General features: G+C 40.4%; 1 protein-coding gene and 1 long non-coding RNA gene across 3 annotated transcripts in view; one reads left to right on the forward strand and one right to left on the reverse strand.

Moving 5' to 3' along the window:
• Positions 1-22,887, reverse strand: part of LOC111875455 (C-Maf-inducing protein) — a 267,590-nt gene that overhangs the window by 56,688 nt on the left and 188,015 nt on the right. The window contains exon 3 of one of the 2 annotated variants that reach the window (XM_023871717.2): positions 8,084-8,134. The exons of the other annotated variant lie outside the window; for it this stretch is intronic. Coding sequence (XP_023727485.1) covers positions 8,084-8,134 — 51 coding nt within the window. The remainder of the gene's footprint in view (positions 1-8,083; positions 8,135-22,887) is intronic. 2 annotated transcript variants of the gene reach the window in all.
• Positions 1-22,887, forward strand: part of LOC111875456 — a 134,651-nt gene that overhangs the window by 32,079 nt on the left and 79,685 nt on the right. The window lies entirely within an intron of this gene.

The following is a 22,887-nucleotide window of genomic DNA, read 5'->3' on the forward strand; positions in this document are numbered from 1 at the left end:
CCGGTCAAATGCCTTCTGCCAGTCTATGAAGCAAACACACAGTTCTTCATCTATCTCCAAAGTTCGTTCCGCTATAATTCTCATCATCCCAATTGCATCCCTGGTTCCTTTTCCTCTTCTAAATCCAAACTGATCTTCTCCAAGTACATCCTCTATTTTCCTTTCAATTCTTCTTTTAAGTATCTTTGCTATTATCTTTGCTGTATGTGCAATAAGACTTATTGTGCGATGGTCGCTGCATTTTGTAGCTTTGATTATGTACACGGTGTCATAAATATAAATAATTTCCTTTATTTTAATGATTTTAATATTTGTAATATAAAGAATATTTATTATTATTATTCGGCCTAATATAAATAAAACTTCATTGGTTTTGGAAGGTTTAGGAATAGTTTCTTACTGCTTAGTAATTTATTAGTAAAATGCCCGTTTGAAATTCATCGAGAAAATTTGACAATCCGTTTTAATAGATAACCCGTTGGCCCATTGGTCCAGTAATACACATTACAACCCTTGAGAAATAAAATTAAATTATAGTTTCGCTCGTGATTTCGAAGTATCTCTCAATGTCTATAATACTTTCACGTCTATGAGTGACCACAGACGGGGTTTGGATTGGTGAACGAATTTACTGACTACTTATACACACGAATAAAAGAAATTACAGCGTCACCGCTAATTTTCACAATTTACAAATCACCACAGCAGTTGTTAAGCCTTTGCCAGCCTGCTGTGTCTTCACTGGCCGTTCCCTTGCAACGGCTTCTAACAGTGAAAATTCTTCATCTTCACGCTCTCAAGTCCTCACTTGACGGACTCCCGTATAAAACTGATTTGGTTGCCCCAGTTGTCCTCCTTATAACTCCTTGGCACGGACCACAAACACACACCACAGTACCTCCGTTTTTGCGAGTCGATTCGTTGCTACGGGAACGTGTTTACTGAGCCGTTTCCCAGAAACTGCCCTGGTATATCCGCCCATTTTGCAGACGTTGCATAGAAACGGCTCTAAACGCTACAATATATACGGATGACTCAATAGAAGGGTTGTCTATGGACGTTTTTGCTGGAGATGGAAACTAACAAATTTTCCCGCTGAATTTTCTACGGGAATTCCCAAGTCGCAATGTATTGTAATCACTTCCTGGCTGACAACTGTTCACGAAGGTCAAACAAATATGAAACAAATAACATTACAGGGTGCTCAAGAGGTACACGCCAGACTGCGGTTGCAGAAAATCAAGGTTCAAAACAAAACTCGTCAGCAATTGCACCATTCGCACATACTGAATCATCCTATTAGAATAATCGGCTAGCAAGCAATAAGATTTATTCATGGTAATAGCGGTAATGTAGCAGCACTTTCAAGATCTCATTACGTCGAAACCTTCATCACAAGCCGAGTCCTTCCTACAGCCATCCCCTTGTTACTTTCGTACGTTCGGATATCCGATAACGACACTCAAAGGAATAAAAATTTCAGTTTGAACACTGAAGTGCAGCATGGTATGAGCTACTGGATTTGTCGGCAGTCAACAGAACTATACGAGGAAGACATCCACAGCTCTTTGACTAAGTAGGATACACGCACCAAGTTGTACAAGGTGTGTCCCAAAAGTCATGAAATATATATATATTTTTTTAATTTATTGATGATATCGGTACAAAGTGTTAATATTCTTCAAAGTACTGTCCATGAGCATCTACACATTTTTTCCACCGACTCTCCCATGCCCGGTACGCCCCCTCAAAGGCCTCGACGGGAACCTCATTTAAAGCTGTTGTCACGGCCGCTTGGATAGCCTGAATNTTTGTGGACCACACCCTTGGCGTCGAAAAAGACGATGAGCATTGTTTTCACTTTGGATTTGCTCATCTTCGCCTTCTTCGGTTTCGGGGAAGCCGAGGTGTGCCACTCAGCAATCTGGCGCTTCGTATCTGGGTCGTACTCAAATGTCCACGTTTCATCACCGGTAATAACACAGTCTAAATAATGAGGTTCAATTTCCACACGTGCCTTCAATTCACTCGCGATCAACACTCGATTGGCCTTTTGCTCGTCCGTCAACAATTTGGGGACCAGCTTGGCGCACACCTTTCGCATGTTCAATTCGTCCATAACGATGCGAGATGCACAACGGTTTTTGGAATGTTCAGAGTGCTGGCTAACAACCGGACAGTCATTCGACGGTCAGTATTCAACAAATCACGCACACGAGTCACATTTTCATCGGTTTGGCTTGTTGATGGCCGTCCAAAGCGGGGGTCATCTTCCACTCCTTCCTAGCCCTCCTTAAACTTCTTCACCCACCTTGTAACTTGCACATATGATAGAGCAGACTCCCCGTAGGCTTGCTTAAGCAGTTCGTGAGTTTCGGCAGCTTTTTTGTTGAGCTTTGTGCAGAACTTGACCGTCAAACGTTGTTCGAATGTATCCGCCATCGCGCGCCGTGACGTGGTCACAAAACACATGTGCACTAAATCAGCGATACTGACGCCTCCGATGCTCGAGCAGACTGACCTTGGGCGCGTTGTGAAGCTAAAGACCTCCCCCCCCCCTAATCCAACCGGTTCCAGCGCGCTCCGACCAGTAGGAGCGCGGGAAAGAAGTATATTTCATGACTTTTGGGACACACCTTGTACTGTGTCTTATGTAACTGGGTCGAACGTATCTCCTTGGTCCCTTTCGGATCGGTTGCGACTCAGAATCTCCCGTATAAACGTACATATTATTGCTTCGTACATACATGATAATTGGAGCCGGGACAGCGTAGTCGGTATAGTGACTTGCTACGGGCTGGACGACCGAGGGGTCGGAGTTCGAGTCCTGGTATAGTCAAGAATTGTCTTTTCTCCACATCATCCAGACCGGTTCTGGAATCCACCCAGCCTCTTATCCAATGGGTAACGAGGGATTTTTTCCAGGGTGTAAAGCAGCAAGGGCGTGAATCTGACCACTCACCTACAAATGCTGAGATTAAGAATACGTGGATCTATATATCCACTCCTCCATACGCCTTCGTGGCGTAGTGCTTAATTAGTTAAGCGCAGGGACAACTTTACCTTTTTATGTACATTTTAATTAAAAACGTATCATGAATTACTAACAAAATTAAATTTTGACATGCGGTAAAGTTAGATATTGGCCGGTCACGGTAGCCGAGCGGTCTAAGGCATGTACTGTCTTCGCTCGCTTGGAAACCGGGATCGTGGGTTCGAATCCCACTCAGGGCATGGATGTTTAGTTTGTGTGTGTGTTTTTCTGTGTTTGTGTACAGGTAGAAGCCTTGCGACAAGTTGATCACCAACCCAAGGAATACTACCGAATGTGTGAGATCTAGAAAAACCGAAATGAACGGAGAAGTTCCTGGAGGTCGGCCTAGGCCCAATGGGGCTGTAGTGCCAAGGAGAAAAAAAAAGTTAGATATTAACTGTAATTAATTCGTTTAGTGGGGGGTGGAGTCCAACTGGGCCCAATCGGCACGACGGCCACTGATTGGCCTATTGTAGCCTGCCCCGGGTGATTATGATGATGCAGAATTTGGTGGAATGAAGATTGACAGGGGAAACCGAAGTACTCGGAGAAAACCCGCCCCAGCTCCACTCTGTCCACCACAAATCCGACTTGACCAGACCCGGGATAGAACCCGGGCCGCCGCGGTGCGAAGCCAGTGACTAACCGCTTGAGCTATGGCGCGGCCTATTAACTGTGATACTCCAATCAATCAATCAATCCACCCACGCAGTCAGTCAGTCAGTCAGTCAGTCAGTCAGTGAAGCCACTGGCTATGAACTGTATACGCATATTCTTTTTACCATTTCATAACGTCTTTGAGGCTCAGCCTCCTACTCGAGATGACTGTAACCTCGGTTCCGAAGGCAACGATAAAGGCATGTACAAACATTTGTTGCCGTGATACTAGCTCTCAGCTTCTAACACTCTTCGTAAAGAGCGACATATAACTTCAAAGCTGGGAGATGGCAGACTGGTTTATATCTCTGACCTACATCTCGAATCCGGCCCAGCATTTGTTCGAAATGACAACTGAAATCCAAATAAACAATAACACTAAATAGTATTTGTAAATTTCATCACCAGAACTCACACAGATGATGCAAGGCTTATACCTGGGTTTAAAATGTAATTAACCACTAATATCAATAGTATATCAAATGTATTTCCACCTTAAATATATGATATAGCCTTGCTCCAGCTGTCATTGGCCTCCATATGTATTAATGCTTTGCTCAGTCCTTTACAATTCTCTATATACACATATTAAATATGCCACAGTAATTACGCATGTCGGTTGTTCAATTAACTACGGAAAAGGAAAAAATTAAATAAGAAAAACAAGTACCTCGTAAAAGTACTTTAGTGAAGCGACTTAGCGTAACGTTTGCACACTTCGAATTCATGTTTAGGATTCATGTAACAATTTCTGTTTTTAATGAAAACATGAGACAGCAAGAATTCTCAGAGTAATCAAATTTTTATCCTATTTTCCGTATTTTGAAAAAATAAAAGGAGGCTTATGAGATCAGCATACTCTGTGAGTCTGTGTATCCCACTTCACCAATCTTTATTAAACTTGGTACGTGTATCATGGACCTGCGCTCATGTCAATGGCGCACTTCATAAATCCCTCCCATCAATCTTCATGTCTATAAGTGTAACGCCCTATCGTTGCTAGGCAACGGCTAGATAAAAACTTACTGCAGCAATGAATACACACGTAACCATAGAATAATTGCTGGACGCGTTATTTTCTGTGCCTCCCCTGTCGTATCAAAAGAAAGTAGGCGATTAGTTCTCCCCAGAACTTCTCGTTGTCATGTATTCCAATAAAATATCAGACACTCTAAATCAAGATAAATTATTATATTAAAATGAGCCACAATTTAATTACTGAACAAATATTAAATAAGCCAGAATCAGTTCTTTGCCTAAAATTGTTTTCAAGGTTGAAAATTTGTGTTTAGTGACTTTAATCATAAAATGAAGTCCTAGCTTTAATATCGTTGCTGTATGACTACTGAAACCGAATGGTTATTTTCTTTGTTTTTCTTAATTTCCTAAGTGTCTTCCCCTAATTCGCTTTAAAGCACATCATAACCTTTACATTAAAGTTGCCCAAATCTGTTGACATATAAATATAATTTCCATGGACTGTCATGGGAAAAAATCAGCTCAGACACATGCTTCGTTGTATTCACCTCGAGAATCCGAGAGAACCCAATTCGATCCATTAAAAAATGAGAGAGTTTTTTCGGTTTCTCATCCGTTAGGTTCTGTATATACACGTTAGCTACTGATAACGTCAGAACTAAATAAGGCGCCGACAGAATTACTGACTCATCACCCTCTGATTCTGCTGAAGATATACTATAGATGTAGTTAATGAGACGAAACACATTACAATATATTCCAAAAACAACGAGATATATACCAATCAATACTTGAAGAATTCCGTCTTCTGGAATGTGGCACCGTGTAGATCATGTATGAACCGACGTTTCGGAAAATCGTATAGCTTCATTTTTCATGATAGAAAATCCGCGAGCGAATAACCGGGGAGAACAGGTGGCTGCATACTACCCTAAAGACTCCGAAACGTCGGTTCACACAAGATCTACAATGCGCCACAACCCAAAGACGACCTTCTTCTTAGTTACCGCCGTGCAAAACTCAAATCTTACAATCAATACTTATTTAAAGAAACGTTTTGAGAAGGAAAGGACAGTCTGGAACACAATGTACTAGTACTCACAAATATAATTTTGAAAAATACTAGTATATTTTATTTGTAAAATACGCCTTGCATAACGATCTGTCAATGTGGGACAAAACTGATAGGATTTTTTTGCGAGTACACTTCATTCAGTCTCTGATTTTTTTTTTTGATGCTAGTGGGGTGGGACTAAGTCCCTTGTACTGCGGCCACTTCTGACCTATTGTACCAGCCCCAGATGATAGGTGAGGGTGATTGTGGAGCAACTGGTGGAATGAAGATTGGCAGGGGAAACCGAAATACTCGGAGAAAACCTGCCCCAGCGCCACATTGTTCACCACAAATCCCACTTGACCAGACCCCGGGATCGAACCCGGGCCGCCGCGGTGGGAAGCCAGCGACTAACCGCTTGAGCTATGGCGCGGCCTTCAGTCTCTGGTAAGTTGAACTCGTAATATTTCATGCAGTTACCTGTATGCACAGCATATGCATGGGTAATCCAGACCTCGTTGCATCAAGTTCCAACGAGCAGGCTCTTCCTTGAGCAGCTAACATCATCTCGACTAACAAGCAATTACACGCCTTAGTATGTAACCCGGAACTTCATTGCCGTGATCACAAGAACACGCCACCGAACCTCCTTGTCCTGCGCCAGATTAATCCAGTCCCCATCCTCATACCCTATTTACTGAAGCTTCATTCCATCAGCCTCCTACCCACACCTACATATTCCATGTCATGAATTTCCTTCACGTCCCCCGACGAATATTTTGTGTTTATTTTTCGGTATCATTGTATTTATCATATTAATTCTGAAGCTATTTTGGGAGTAACAGTCTAGACATGACCTTCGGTTTCCATAAAATACTGGGAAGTTCTTGAGTAGCTGCAGAATTGGTGGCTTCTCAAGAAGGGCTCAGCTCCAGGAGTGAGTGAGTCCAGGCATGAGATTTCTTACTTCTTGCTTCATTTAAGGAATCTGTATCATCATCACATCAGGTTCGAAATGGTAGAACAATTAGGAAGTAGTTAAAAGAGGGGAAGAAAATGGTCGTGGCCCATTACATAAGGAGCTATTTGGAAATTTATATGAATGTATTCAGGGAAACCTCAATATAATTGCGGCAGCTGAGATATGAACTAAGAACTCGCGAATGCAAGGTGAGTTCTCTACCACAGCCAAACCCGGTAGCCTGCAGGGATATGTCTGGTCAGTGGTGGTGGATCACAGCTGAGTCTTGGGACTAGGTGACTATGTGACTAGGTGACTAGGTGACTAGGCGTGCAGAACTTCGGAACTTCAAATGGGCATCGCCGGATTCAACGTTTATCAGAAAATGTTTTTATTTACTCAGTGACTTCAAGCTGATAGTGGCTCTTACAGCTGTGCATATTTTTCGTTTCCTTCCTTATACACTGCACTAATTTTTATCATTTAAACTTTATAGACTGCATCCTGTTGTGTACGAGTATATAATATTTAACTGCTTATATTACGAAAGTCACCACAACAAGTAATATAGGAATATATTCAATAAAGACAATAGGTAATGGTATATCTTCCGTGTTTAATATAAACGTAACTCTGCTACATATTTCGACCATTTAATTAGGTCATCATCAGGCTCTTATGAGAATAACTCAAGTGATTAAAATGTGGTTATAATACGGATCCGTATTCTTGCAACTGATGGCTGTATTGCTAGCTAATATATATTTATATATTTAGTATACAATTCGTTTTTATGATGATGATTAAAAACATAATTTAAACACTAAACAATATTTCGTGTTAATTCTCCTTCACCATTAGCACTAATCGAAGTACACTGTAAATATCATGCAAGTATACATTTTATAACTTATATATATTATTCCTTCTATAGAGAAACTCTTTTAAAGACCTAGAAACTATTAATTTTAACTAAATCAAGCTCAAAACACTTCATTTCGTTAAGATGTTGTATCACATCTGCTATAGGCTTATAACAAACAAACAAACTCCGTGATTTTAGTCTACAAGCGAATTATACCGATCGAGCGACCGCTGCTTGTCGGCGCAGTTGCGGATAGAGAGTGTCGCGTGGTCAGCACAACGAATCCCCACGTCCGTTAATTTAGGTTTTCCAGACCCGAGCGGCTATTTCCTTGAAAGAGCTCCTCAATTATCATCACGAGGCTCAGTGGACCCCGTTCCAGACTCACTACTTCTCAGAAAAAATATAGTGGCACCGGGACTCGAACCCGGACCTCTGAATCTGTACCCAGAAATTCTGACCACTAGACCACAGAGACGGTATAGGTTTCTAACACAAATTATATATTCCAGGAGAGTTCTAGTACGTGCTTACCTTCCAGATAATGGAGTGGAACCACTGGTCGCGCGTGTATGCGTTGTTTGCCTGCAACAGAAGTAACACAACATGTGAAAAGAAAGTGCCTAATTATCTCTCCGTAATGTACTCAGACGCACTGCATACAACTGATTGTGTTCTGAACGTACGGCAACACCGCTATACTGGCAGCATGGCTGCTGTACAGTTCTGACAATTCGTGGTGTTAGGCCGCTCTGTACGTACAGAGTCCGTCTCAGTAGCACACACACAGCGCTGAAGTTGCCTTCGCGTGTTTCATCTCCAGAACTCCTGAATGCTACTTTACTAAATATGATATTGCGAGCCATATATTAAACGTTGGACGAATCGCATTTTAGTCCATGTCGGTTCAATGTATCTTTTATTTTACCTGACGTTCAAATTCAACGCCCTAATTGATTTAAAAACTCATCATGCAAAAAGCTGGTACATAAAAATGGGTCTCATTATTCACAACTTCTATATGAAACGTTTTCTCCGTATGTTGTACATTTAACTAAATATAAGAAAAGTTACATATCATATTATCTAGGAGGTTTTGCGCCCTTTAATTGCAACATTGTTCACTTGTCCTATACTGGACACTATTTCACTGCATGTTTCGGCCTAACTGGTCATCTTCAGGTGTAGAAGTGTACGGTGCAACAGGATGCTGAAATATAACGTTACGTATTATTATTAAAATGTGAATGAATTGTATAAACCGTTTTTGTTCACTAAGACAGTAACATTTTTGATCTGTGAACAGTGAACAGGGAGAATTAATCTGGCTAACAATACACTACAGATGTATAATTCACATTTTCATATCCATTAACTTGATTAACAAAAAGAAGAGACTGGACAGCAAACGCCGAAGTAAGGATCTTCCTTGTAGCGTCCATCATCGAACACAAATTGAAAGCTTTTGTCAATACACTTCCTACTATCTAAGAGAATAGGCCGCGCCATAGCTCAAGCGGTTAGTCGCTGGCTTTCCACCACGGCGGCCCGGGTTCGATCCCGGATCTGGTCAGGTGGGATTTGTGGTTGACAAAGTGGCGCTGGGGCAGGTTTTCTCCGAGTACTTCGGTTTCCCCTGCCAATCTTCATTCCACCAATTGCTTCACAATCACCCTCACCTATCATCTGTGGCTGGTACAATAGGCCAGAAGTGGCCGCAGTGCAAGGGACTTAGTCCAACCCCACTAGCAATAATAAAACTATCAGGGAAACTACAAATAAAAGAGTTTTGGATGAATCCAATTATTTACTCCGGCAACTGAATGCGGTCGACTGGAAGTCGTCGAAAGACGGATGTCGGTGTACAATTTCATCCTCATATATCTCCAAGTTTCTGATGCTATTACAGCTTCTCATTACGTCAAATTCAGTTCTGGAGGATTCTACAAGCGTCACTGGTTAACACAGGCAGAATCAGACCTTCACTTGCCCTGAACTAGAAACGAAGCGGCTGTTACTTTCAACTGGTTTCCATTTCTCAGAATTCCATTTCAGAACTAACAGTAAGTTTAATTTATATGTGCATTATGGAATCCAGGTGCCGTCTTTATGGGACAATCTGCTTAAACTTATATGTAACATTCAATAAATTACCTTCATATAGCTTAGATCAGCAGGTTTCCATATCCAACATTGTTGAATTTGATTATATTTCAATTTCAAAACCTTTACGTATACATTTATTTATTTCCTTATTTACTTATACTAATTGCAGCTTACATACTTCAGTACATGGCTTAAGTATGGAAGTTTTCGTAACATTTTATCAGGCATAAAACAGATAAATTATATCACTTATATGGACGTGTTTAATATATATTTCCATTAGTTTCGTATACGGCTGCAAACATTTAAACAAATGCAGGCATATGAATTATTCCTAGAACTATTTGCGCAGGCTTTAAGCTAAATGGATGTTATACTACTCAGTACAGAACTATAAGGTTTATACTCTATCCATCGTCTGGTATATATAAGACAAAAAAACCACAACGTTTCGGAGACTGGATCTGTCTCCGTCCTCAGGTGGATGGGGCAAGATAGACCTACTCAGTTTGGCCCGTTAGAAAGAGTCTATACTACTCAGCTCTATCTTCTTAATCATGCAAGTATTATTTACAAAAAAGAAATAATACTTAAAATGCCTAAAGAACGAACACTGAGAGTGTGCTCTGCATAATATCTGAATCTAAGATATACGAAGTAATGAGAGGCTGTAGAAAATAACATTAATGAGCTTCATGATTTATTTTTAGCTACATTTAATTTTATTGGGAATTTAAATCAAAAAGGATGAGACAGACGGAGAGGGGATATAGCATAAAAGGAAGAAAAGGTACATTTATACAAAGTTTCGTAGGAAGACTTGAAGATAAGAGAAATAAGGACAGGTGGAAGGAAAACATTATGGTAGATCTTAAAGAAGTGTGGAATCACCTGTTTCGGCATAGGGTCGAGTGGCGGCCTCTTGTGAACAGAGTAATTGATCTTCCATTCCACACACACACACACACACACACACAAAGCAAATGATATCTCTTAACCATCTGAGCAAATGTCATTTTCCGAAGAAATTTTCACTTAGTTATATATTTATATAAGCATGTGCATATTCATAAGCGCCTCAGCAATCTTCTGCATTAACTACAGAATGGAGCATTATCCCAAATCTTACATAAGCCTTTATGACGAGGTAATCACGCTCAAGACTGATTTCTGTTAATCGATATCAATAATTAATTTTACAGGCTATCGTTCGAGTTAATGCAATATGTACATAAAACTATATACATCTATATACTAATTTACAGTTCTATTTTGATACTATGTTTAATCATCCATATGAATATGAACAAATGTAATGTTGCTTTGTTTACTATACCATTCTCTTAACTGCATTAGGAAATGGTAAGCACTTTATAAACCATTATTATAAAATTAAGAAAGCGTATCTCTGTATTTACAGAACGTATTCATTTATATACCTGATAAACCTGGCATATATAACGTTTACCTGTCCATCTACAACCTCAACATCAAAACCATCCGAGGTCAGTAAAGTAGAGATGAGTGCTCCTTCAGTCTGCCTCGTAGCTCCTTGGTACTAAGGAAAACATTACCGTAACTGATCCTTCCTCTATCACCTAATCATTGTATTGTGTGCTCATTTCTCACCGGCTGTTATGGACTGACTAACCATCCGAACCTCCTATTAACCTACTTAGCCTCTGTTACTTCTTTATAGTTGCGAATGGTTAGTAGAAGTCATATCGCCATTTACAACAGTAAAGTCTCTAACGGCCGTTTTGTACGAATTTGGGAAAGGACACTTTCACATTACAATTATCAGTTAATTACTTGGCTCTTTGAAAACTGTATTAATAACTCCACATGCTTTCAAATTATATCCGCGTTCTGGTAATATGAACGATATAAATAATGCAGACCAGTATTCTGTGCATGGCACGGGGATATTTGTTCGGGAAATATAATTTAAATTAAATCCCTGCAAACATTCATCAAAACTATAAATCATGGATTTTATTATATTATATTACATCGTACCATATATCATGTAATAGTGGTTACCGTAAATAGGCCTACGCAAGTTCCTCACTATTTACATTAATTCACTTGTAACCTCAAAGTTCGAAGTAACTCACGGGCAATATCGGCAACTTCTCTGTCTTTGTTGTGTTGCGTGTAATCTGAACAGAAACATAAGGCGAATTCCATGTCTGCCTGTTGTTTCTGTAACTAGCAGCAAAGATGGCGTAACGCGCTCGCGCGTGGGTATAACTGTATAGTGTACGAGTATTTCCCTCCGTGAAAATGGCAATTACACATCGGTAAATTTATTTCCACGTGGAGAAATAGTGTCAGGTGCTACGTGCCAGTTGGATGGAAGTACAGCACATAAATATTTGTTAAATAAAATTTGAAACACTATTCTCATGATTTGGACTGCCTCTGTGGTCTAGTGGTCAGAGTTCCTGGCTACAGATCCGGAGGTCTGGATTCGATTCCCGGCGCTGCCAGATTTTCTGAGAAATAGTGGGTCTAGAACGGGGTAAACTCAGCCTCGTGAGGTTTATTGAGGAGCTATTTCAATGAAATAGCGGCTCCGCTCTAGAAAACCGAAATTAACGGCCGTGGGGATTCGTTGCGGCGACCACGCGACACCCTCTATCCGCTAAATTTGGCACCAAATTCTCCGACAAGTGGCGGTCGCTCGATCGGTATAGTTCGCTTGCGGACTCAAGCCACGGAGTTTGTTTTGTTCTTGTGATTTCTCTTCTGAGTCTGCATCCCGCGCCGTCTCGCTCTGACTGTGCTCCAGTACATTTATGAGACATGAAGAGAAACTGCGTGACGCACTTCCGGACTATCTGAGTGTACACGTATTTATGTATCCCAGACAGGATCGTTACTTAGTTGAATTATTGAAATTACGATTATCTACCCATGAAGTTCGGATATACAGAATTTTAACATGGAAATCTCTTGGAAAACGACCACATTAAAAGACCAAGAAAATGACAGCATAATATTAAAATGCATCTTAGAGAGAGAGGTTGTGAGGACATGAACTTATCTGAACTTATTTTGCCTAATGGCGGACATTGGTATCGCCGGTACTGAACAGTCGGATTCTATCGTCTGAGTTAGGGTGAAGATGGAAGCAGGAGATTCCATCGAAACTTTGACAAACTGACAAACATCTACGACACTATACGCTATCACAATCAAATAAACAACTATATATACACTATATATATATATATATGATACGAGAAATTGTTAAAACTCATCGTCCCCGTATAACAACCATATTAAATGTTATCTGAAGCTTAATGCGGCCACTGGATATTTCTGATTTGAAATCGACGGGTTAGTTTAACTTTTGAACAAGTGAAAACTCAAAGGTGTGAACATTCTTGATGCGAATTAAATTTTACTGGACGTTTTACATCACAGGGCGTTGCCATGTTTTACTAATATATTTTCTGACTGTCTATAAATATACACAATCTCTTGAATTTAAATGCGTTCAGCTTCACTCGCGTTCATTCACGCCTCTATACTCTCTCTTCCGATTGGTCCCTCATGACAACGATCAGTCATCCTGCCAGCTCAGCGGGGTTATTCTCAGATACGTGATACGTAAACCCGTCAGCAACGTGGACGCTTCTTCTCTACTAGCGTTGTGACTATGTGAAAATATGTACAAGAGGTTTCAATGATGCAAAACAAGAACTTGTGGATCATAAGGCAACTGAGATAAATGCCAGACTCAGACAAAAATAAAACTTCCGTAACTTTATCTGAGACAGAGACAGTTATTACGATTTCTTGCGACTTTCCGAGAATCGGTTTCAAGTTTATTACATCTAAACCTATCACCAACTTAATACGTTCTCTATATAGCGAACGTAAAGCAAATGTAATTTATAAATCGTGTCTGCCATCGAGATGCAAAACTTCGGTCGGACCGGAGAGAACTTATCTGTGATCCGCTTCAGTCGGACTACTTTACATGAAGTCAAAATGTAACTTTGCGTTTTAAAAAAACTTATACAAAAGAACAAAAGTGTACAAAAACATTCCGTGGCCTGTAGTCCGCACGCGAACTATATCGATCGAGCCAACGCCGATTGTCGGCGAAGTTAGTGCAGACTTTTGGGGATAGAGGGTGTCGCGTAGACAGCGCAACGAATCCCCTCGGTCGTTAATCTCGGTTTTCTATAATGGAGCAGCTATTTCCTTTAAATATCTCCTCAATTATCATCACGAGGCTGAGTGGAACCCGTTCCAGACCCACTATTTCTAGAAAAATCTGGGAGCGCCGGGAATCGAATCCGGGACCTCTAGATATGTAGGGAGGAACTCTGACCACTAGACCACAGACGAGGTCCAGAAGGCGTATAATATATTTATATTTATTTATAAATATAAATATAATTTATGTATGTCAATCATTATATATATATATATATATATATATATATATCATGATTGACATACATAAATTATTTTTCGGCGGGAAATGGTTTTAAGTTAATTTAACACGAAGAAAAAATAATTCATAGCAGTATAGTGCATGGTATAGGCCGTACGTTTAGCTTCAGAAAAGTCTTTTATCTGTGATAAATGAACATCAAGGTCACTGTGGTAGCCAGAACTGCAAAGAAAGCACTGCGAAATTTATGTCATCCAGATTGGTGCAACATTTCACTCTTCTTATTAGTGACACCACGGGGATGGTCACAAACCGTAAAACGTGAAGCCGCTTCAGGCGAACTGAGGCTAAGTAGCCGAACAACTTCTGTTGGGTCAATCACTTTAAACCTCTCTTTGTCTTTGTAAATAATCTTGGTGTTACCAAACTTGGAACCAATCCCAAATATCCCACTGTTTCAATTAGTTGCATATGGCATTACTGTTTCGCCCAGTTATATAAAAAATAACAACAACTGTAAGTCTCTCGTCACGTTACGTAACATAAACATAGAAGGATATTAATTTCAGTATGCTACAGCGGCTTTTAAAAAACTTGTTCGAAAAAGTCTCAGTTTTACAGCAGCAAGATTGAATCAGAAGAAGATATGTATGCGAAAAATTGTCCCCTATTTAACGCCAATCATTTTGAGAGTTTTACTCCAGAAATATAATTTTATCTTCCTTAAAAATGCAATTTGCATCTCATGCTTCATCAACATGCAGTACCCGAACATCGCAGATGAGTGGCTGGCGCTTCTGCTCCGTGTTCGACAGAACTCGGTTTCGTCTCTCTTCCCGGAAGTAGGCTATATTGAGGCCTTATTGTTTTCCCCAAGATTCGTCCGGAAAAAAAATGCTGGAGTACAAAGCTACCCTCCAAATGCTTCTAAATTTATCACCCCTTCTCATATTTTTCTTGTGTAACCTCGCTGTTGTGACTGGATCGTTAAATAAATTGGGATACCACATATTATGAGATACAAGTACGTTATCCTCTAAGAAACACTCATGCATGTCTGTCACTTCCTACACACTCTTCAGTGAATGGTACGCAAATACTTTGTAATAATTGGAGTTGTAGAACGTTTTGTAAAATTTCCATCAATCAAGTTTAACCTATTTAAAAATAAAGTACGATATTAACCATAATATTGTGATGTGTATACCCATTGCTAGGCAACAGGTCGGTAAACACATTCCCGCAACACACGCACACGCGGCAATAGGACATCCATTACTAGGCAACGGACCAGTAAACACGAATTCTTGACAATAGAAGATGTTTTCCGTGGGGTTCGTGCAAAGTGGTTAAAAGAAGTGTTCGGCAGGATAGGAGCAGAGTAGACGGAGTATACAGGAGCAGATGTGAGTAGTTGAGTCTTCGGAATTGGCAGCTTCAGAAATTACAAGAAAGGAATTAAACCGTGACAAGAAGACTTCACGTGTGATTTGAAGTTACAGTGAGAATCTGATAAATCCGTTGCCAGGATACGACTAGTGAAGATAGAGAACCGCAATCCGTGTGCTGCCGTGAACTGGAAAGTGCGTAGAATAGAGTTAGCGCTGTATTACCTGTAGTCCCGAACTGTGTGAATGTATAAGGTGCAATAAATCCAATCATCCAATCCAAAACCCGTCTTATAAGTCACTCAGACTTCTCAGTATTTTTATCGGTGCGTCATTTGTAGATGTTTTCTGGCCTCGAAGGGCAATGGAAAAGCAGTAATAACGACGATAAAACAAGGTGACAAAAGAATTTTAACTCGTAAAGTTATGATAGAACCTTTACTAAAGTGATAAGAGCATAATTCTCTTGTTTCTAAAGAGAAGCAGAGTGTTCTGAAACATTTAATAAACGCATTAAAATCATTTACAGTAGCACAAAGATAAAGAATGAATTTAGGTGTTAACTTAGAAAAGGATAAGGAATGTTACGATATATGTTGCACCTTATATCACGACGAAATTAAAACAAACCGTAAAACAGCACTGACGCTGACAAGCATGAAACATTCAAGAGAGAATATAATGCCTTGAAGGTTACTGGCCCTGGCTATTATAACACAGAGTTATAAATACTTCATAACCGCTGGAAATCTAACTTCCTTCAAGGAGTGTAACGCCCCGACGTCTCACAGCGCCATTAATATCCGACAAAATATATTTATCGGTGAACGTCGGTAAGGCACTGAAGCTCTTCACTATAACAAGTAAAAATACATTTTATTCCCCTAATCGATGCGTTCGGAAAATAATATCGAAAAACATCTCTTATATTTGTTCGTCAGCACTGGACTGGTTTATTTTCAATGGTAAAACATCGTATTGTCTATTTTAGAAAACATGTTTCGGAGACTGGATTCTGTCTCCGTCTTCATGCAAAACATTCTCATTTGGGCCCCATCGATAGATTATATTTTACTTGAAGACGGAGACAGATTCATCTCCGAAACGTTGTGTTTTGTAATATAAATATTACGGTAAATTTAGATAAGGACAGGACGATGGATAATGTCCAGAAACAAAATATTTGTACTAATGTATCATTGTCACAAACTTTAAGAAATATAAACCTTCAATAAATTTCGTACTCACTTTTATTTTGGTTTAGTGCCCTTTATTTTAAGGGCCACTTTACTAAACGGCCCATTTTAAATTTCACAAGCATGTATACGTTTTTAGTGTTTTGGCATACTTAGATCAAATCCCATATAGGCCTACAGAACTTCTATTATACGATTATGGAGTATAACTTTCATTAATCTGCATTCGTTTTAAGATCCACTCTGCTTAAGGGTCTACATTGTAATATATTTAGAGCAGCTTCACATATTTTAGGGCCCCTTGACAAGTTTAATGAAACTCGACATTCGATAGACCTACTTGTATTTTACAGCCATCTTCAGGTTTGAGTTTAATTTCCATTAAATCATTTTAAGGACTTCACTTAATTGCTTGTACGAATCGTTGCGTCGGATTATACCTCTCAGAGCAATAAAGTTGCAATGATACTGTTTGAGAACATGGTAACACAGCCCGACAACAGAACGCTTAATTTGCTGGTTGTTGGCAGAATTAATTGTACCGGCGAGTGAATAAACAAACAATAGTCTATGTGTGCGTCTCTGTGGTCTAGTGGTCAGAGTTCCTGGCTACAGATCCAGAGGTCCAAGTTCGATTCCCGGTGATACCAGATTTTTTTAGAAGTAGTGGGTTTGGAACGCGGTTCACTCAGCCTCGTGAGGATAACTGAGGAGCTATTTTGACTATTTTGACGCCCCACGTCCAAAATCCTGCCCTTCATTCGAAGCGCGGGGTTGCTGAGGGAATAATTAAAAAAGAGGAAGCACAATAGACCACTGAGGTCGCGGTGCAAGGGCCGAGGAGGCCTACCCCTCGTACATTCATTCATTCATTCATTCAAGGCCTCTATTACCAGAGTTAATTATAAATTTGTTATTTGGGTCCGGTCACTTAGCGACTGATATGTTTACGATCAACTGGTTCTTCTTCCAGGTGCACTCCTTTGCCTACGGTGGTATCTGCGTAATATGAGGACATCATGTTGTCAGTTTACTACTACTTCTTTCTCCAAGGTTATTCCTGGCCACAGAATGAAGTCACGTATGACACAAGCTTGAGTCCCCGCCAGAACATACGTCTCCTGCCTGCTGTGAGCAGACAACTCATCAAATAGAGTGTAGGCCGACCGGCCGTGCGGTAACCAAAATGTGTACCAAGAATATGTCTTTTCATTTCTGAGCCTAATTGCGTACCGTCATGGATTTGATTCCTTCATGAGAAACCATCGTTCGCTCAGCTACTCAAGAATTTCCCAACATTTTTAGAGTACCCGAGGTTCATTGCCGTGTTCACAACAGCCTGCCATTGATCCCTATCCAGAGCCAGATGAATCCAGCCCATACCACCCCATCCCATTTCTCTAAGATTCATTCTAATATTATCCTTCCATCGCTGGAAGCAATTTTGGAAGGCTTCTTTTGGAATGGCGTGCAGCTGCGCCGTCGCGTTCTGTATGATGTCCTCGCGGCTGTCAAAACGGCAGCCTTTTGGCCAGAAATCACAAGTATATAGGACTTCCTAGTAGTCCCATTCGTTTTGGTTTTCCCATCAAAACCCTGTAAGCATTTCTTTTGACTCTTAAGCGAATTACATGCTTTACACAGTTCATACCCCTTGGATGGAAAGAAAGTAAAGCTATCCTTGTAACACTTCGTGGAGGTTCATAGGATTATGAGACGTCGAGGCTCCCACATTTTTCTAGATAATCGGTTCACAGATGGTGTTGAGGTCTTGTGTCTTTTCATTTACCTGAGCCTAATTACGTACCGCCATGGCTCCGATTCTTTCATGAGAAACCATCGTTCGCTCAGGCGGATTTCTGGTACTCATTACTCTTAGAGGCTGAGTAGAGCCAAGGGCCACATTTCGGCTGGAATGGTCAGGTCAATTTAAAGCCAAAGACCTCATCTTGACTGAGCTTAAATATCTATAGATTATTATACATTGACGCTATCGACAAGAGAAGACAACAGACGACTCAAACGAAACTGGCCAATTGACCTAATTTGAATTATTGAGGATTCGCCGTTGGACGACTCCTCATCAAGTCATCTAAACAGCTGCAACATTAGCTTATAGAATGTATATTCTGATTGCTAATTAAACAAATAAATAAAAAAATTACACATTATCTAGATAGAGGGGGGGCTCCCCTTCCTGTTCTCCCTTCAGCACAGTTAACTTCCGAAAGTATTCACAGGTTCTTACTCCTTGTCATCTTTGCGCAACTTCGTCGATATATTAATATTTACATATCAACGCCTTCGTCCCTTCTCATTAGACAACGCTACACTTATCGGCCTGACTGACCATCATCAGGCATGCAAGATGTTGGATAGAAGGAACCTCTTTTCTGTTGTCACGCTGTTCTGCTTTTTATTTTGATGTAAAATGCTTCTAATATACAGGATAACATGAGCGCCTGGTAACAGCACACACGGCCTACATCCTATATAAAACCAAAGTCAACTACATAGAAACGATCAGAACAGCTACACACAACAGAGAAACATAAAACCAACCCGTCAACAAAATGTAACAGCACAACTGCGGTAATAGAAGAACAGAACATAACAAATAAAACCTAGTAATTAAAACATTAATATAACCCATTATACATTGCAGATTCACCAGCCACGTATGTACATACAAATAGAGTAACAATTGCATAATAATCTAAAAATAATCCAAAATAAAATATTTTAGAAGCATTGTCCATCAAAATGAAAAGCAGAACAGCGTGACAACAGAGCAGCAGTTCCTTCAATCCGACCGACATTTTGCACGCCTGATGATGACCAGTCAAGCCGAAACATGTAATAAAGGGACGAAGACGTGTGAAGTTGCGCAGAGCCGGCGCGGGGTGGGAACACGAAGTTAGATTACACGGCGCAACAGGATGCTGCTGTATAATATTGTTATTCACATGATTCAGATAAATCGTTGTATCAGGAATCTACACTACAAATTTTAATGCTAACATACATATGGTCTGTATCAATTCAGTATAACTTTACATATAGCTCAAATTAACAACACTATTTTTCTTAAAATGGCATAAGACATAAATATACCTATATTCTATATGCGAGTACTTTGTTCCGATCTGCATGCTAAATTTGCAACATTTTCTGACGTCATGTTTATGACCACGCAGTCAACGTATATAGGCTAGATACTGATGGCGTCGTAAAAATAAGCAACGAAAGAATGACGACGTGACGTGGCAATCTGTTCAGAGACAGAGCTGCATATCAATAAACTGCAGCCCAAGAAAATGCGAAATGTAGATATACATGAAGCCACACTTGGAAAGTGTGTGTACTCCATTATATTACTCATTTCTACTCTTCTTTTTAGCCTACTTTCCTAAAGAAGGCTTATATTCTCTCCATACTGTCCGTGTGTTTGTCTAACTCCCCATACGCCCTCAGCTTTTGAATGCCTAAACCAATCCTTATGAAATTTGGTATGTATATCATGGCACCTGAACCCATCTCAGCGGCGTACTTCATAAATCCCTCCCATCGGTCTGTGTGTATGTGTATCCCTCCTACTGTTGCTAGCAATGGTTCGGTAAAGTGTATCCCTTTTTGGTGCTACGCAACGGCTCGGTAAACACGTTCCCGCGGCAACGAATACACGCAACAACAGAAGGATTGTTGGACGTGTCATTTTTTGCGCCGTCTGTGTGTTATCAAAGGAGAGTTTGTGGGTCTGTCTGTGTATTCCCGTATCGTTGTTTTCTTTTTAATTCGAATAGTGGGGGGTGGAGTCCAGTTGGGTCCACTCGGCATGGCGACCACTGATTGGCCCATTGTACCTGCACCGGGTGATTATGATGATGAAGAATTTGGTGGAATGAAGATTGGCAGCGGAAACCGAAGTACTCGGAGAAAACCTGCCCCAGCGCCACTTTGTCCACCACAAAACCTGCTTGACCAGACCCGGGCTCGAATCCGGGGCACCGCGGTGGGAAACCAGCAAGTAACCAGCAAGGAGGCGCGGCCTCCCGTATCGTTGTTAGGCAACAGGTCGGCAAAGACGTTCCCGCGGCAATAAAGAATTGTTGGAGGCGTCTTTTTCTAGTCGATTCATGTCGTACCAATGAAAATTAGACAATTGGTTTGTTTTTTCCCAGAACTCCTTTTATCGCTTTAATGACACCCAGTTATAATTATAATGTACAAGTCAAGGAGAATGAAGTGGGCATGGCATGTAGCACGAATGGGGGAGACGAGGAATGCATATAGGATATTGGTGGGAAAGCCAGAAGGAAAGAAACCACTGGGAAGACCAAGGCTTAAGTTGGTGGACAATATAAAATGGATCTTAGAGAAACTGGATGGGATGGATTGGATTGATCTGGCTCAGGATAGGGGCCAGTGGTGGGCTCTTGTGAACACGGTACTGAACTTTCGGGTTCCATAAAATGCTGGGAAATTCTTGAGTAGCTGCAGAATTGGCGGCTCCTCAAGAAGGGTTCAGCTCCATGATTAAGTAATGACACCCAGTTATTTTATATCAGTCGTAACATTGCTTTTGTTATTAGTGTATTAGTGTCGCGAATATTACTGGTACTGAGCCCCCCCACACTTACAGTGTACTGTATTCAGACAATTACAAATATTCTGTTTAATGACAAAGTACAGAAATTTCACCACAATTTTTGTTTTAAACGTTCTTTGTACTTTGCGAAGTATTAACATAATGGTAGCGTGATCCATGGCTTATCTTTACGCCTAACGAAAACCACCTGCTTGTTTCAAGACATGTCGGGATTGGTAAGGGTCCTCGTGATCTCAGGACTCGAGTCTGAGGACAGGTACGGAATTTAGTCGCAGTACGTGCTTCAATACCTCACTCGAACGGAACACATGCAAGTACAGTCCCGTGATGAGATGTACACCTGTATATTACTGACAAACTGAAGTAATCCTCTTAACTTTGTTTTCCGACAGCGACGCATGCTTTCGCGTCGCTTTGCTCGGATTATTGCCGTCGCGATATCATCACATAAACAGCTCCCTCAGAACAAGACCTTATCAGATTATTGCAATAAAGCGAGTTTCTGTGACTAAATGCGGACGAATAAATACAATAGGAGAGGGAAACAAGCAAGCATTACATAGTTTTCTGGAAATTACAGCAAACAACCTAAACGGATATTGAATTAAATATTTTTAGCGGAACTATTCTTCAGTAATGTTTTTCACTTCTTGCATCCTGCTGTATTATTATGTACAATTTATTTATTAGAGTCCGTCACAACACAACAATACAATAAAGTTCAAGGCTAAAATTAGCTTGGCTACATGTTTCGGTTGGCATGCACTGTCTTCGCTCGCTTGGAAACCGGGATCGTGGGTTCGAATCCTACTGAGGGCATGGATGTTTGTGTGCGTTATTCTGTGTTTGTCTACAGTTAGAGGCCTTGTGACGAGCTGATCACTCGCCCAAGGAGTCCTACCGTCTGTGTAAGATCTAGAAAACCCGAAGTGAACGGAAGTTCATGGAGATAGGCCTAGGCCCACTGGGGCTGTAGTGCTAAGGGGGGGGGGAACATATTTCGGTTATTGAAGTCATCATCAGGCAACCACATGATTACAATATTCACACACTACTGAACTGCAATTGCGATGGTAAAACTGTATACTTGATAATTATTACATTATAGAAGTACAATGAACTATAGGCTTATTATAAAAACAAAAGTTATGGCATAAAATAAGGTTAAAACTCTTCATGCGATATTCTGTATGATTGAGTCAGTTGTTGCAATTTTGTTATATTCAGGCGGACATAAAGGTATATTCAGACTTGTATACATGCAATAAACTGCTTGGAGGCCCGTGGTATAGATGTAGCATAGTTCTGATATTAATTGTTTAGCCGGTGCCTCATCTTACAGTGTATTTTGGTTTTCATATTCCTTTGAAGGGATGAAACTGTAACACATGTTCCTGGAAATCCAAACTTCTATCCTTCTTTCATTCGAAAAAAAATAAGAAATGCTAAAGATTCGTTATAACTTTAACCCAATATATACTTCACTAATTCATAGTTTTTAGCATTGCATTTACACAACTTGATTTCCGTAAAAATTCTTACTTATTCTGGGAATCCTCGGGCGGCATCTGTTTAAGGCTTGGTTCCGGTATCATATCGGCTTACACACTGCCTTCACAGCATGC

Source organism: Cryptotermes secundus, unplaced genomic scaffold, assembly GCF_002891405.2.
Source record: "Cryptotermes secundus unplaced genomic scaffold, Csec_1.0 scaffold304, whole genome shotgun sequence".
NCBI classification, from domain to species: Eukaryota; Metazoa; Arthropoda; class Insecta; order Blattodea; family Kalotermitidae; genus Cryptotermes; species Cryptotermes secundus.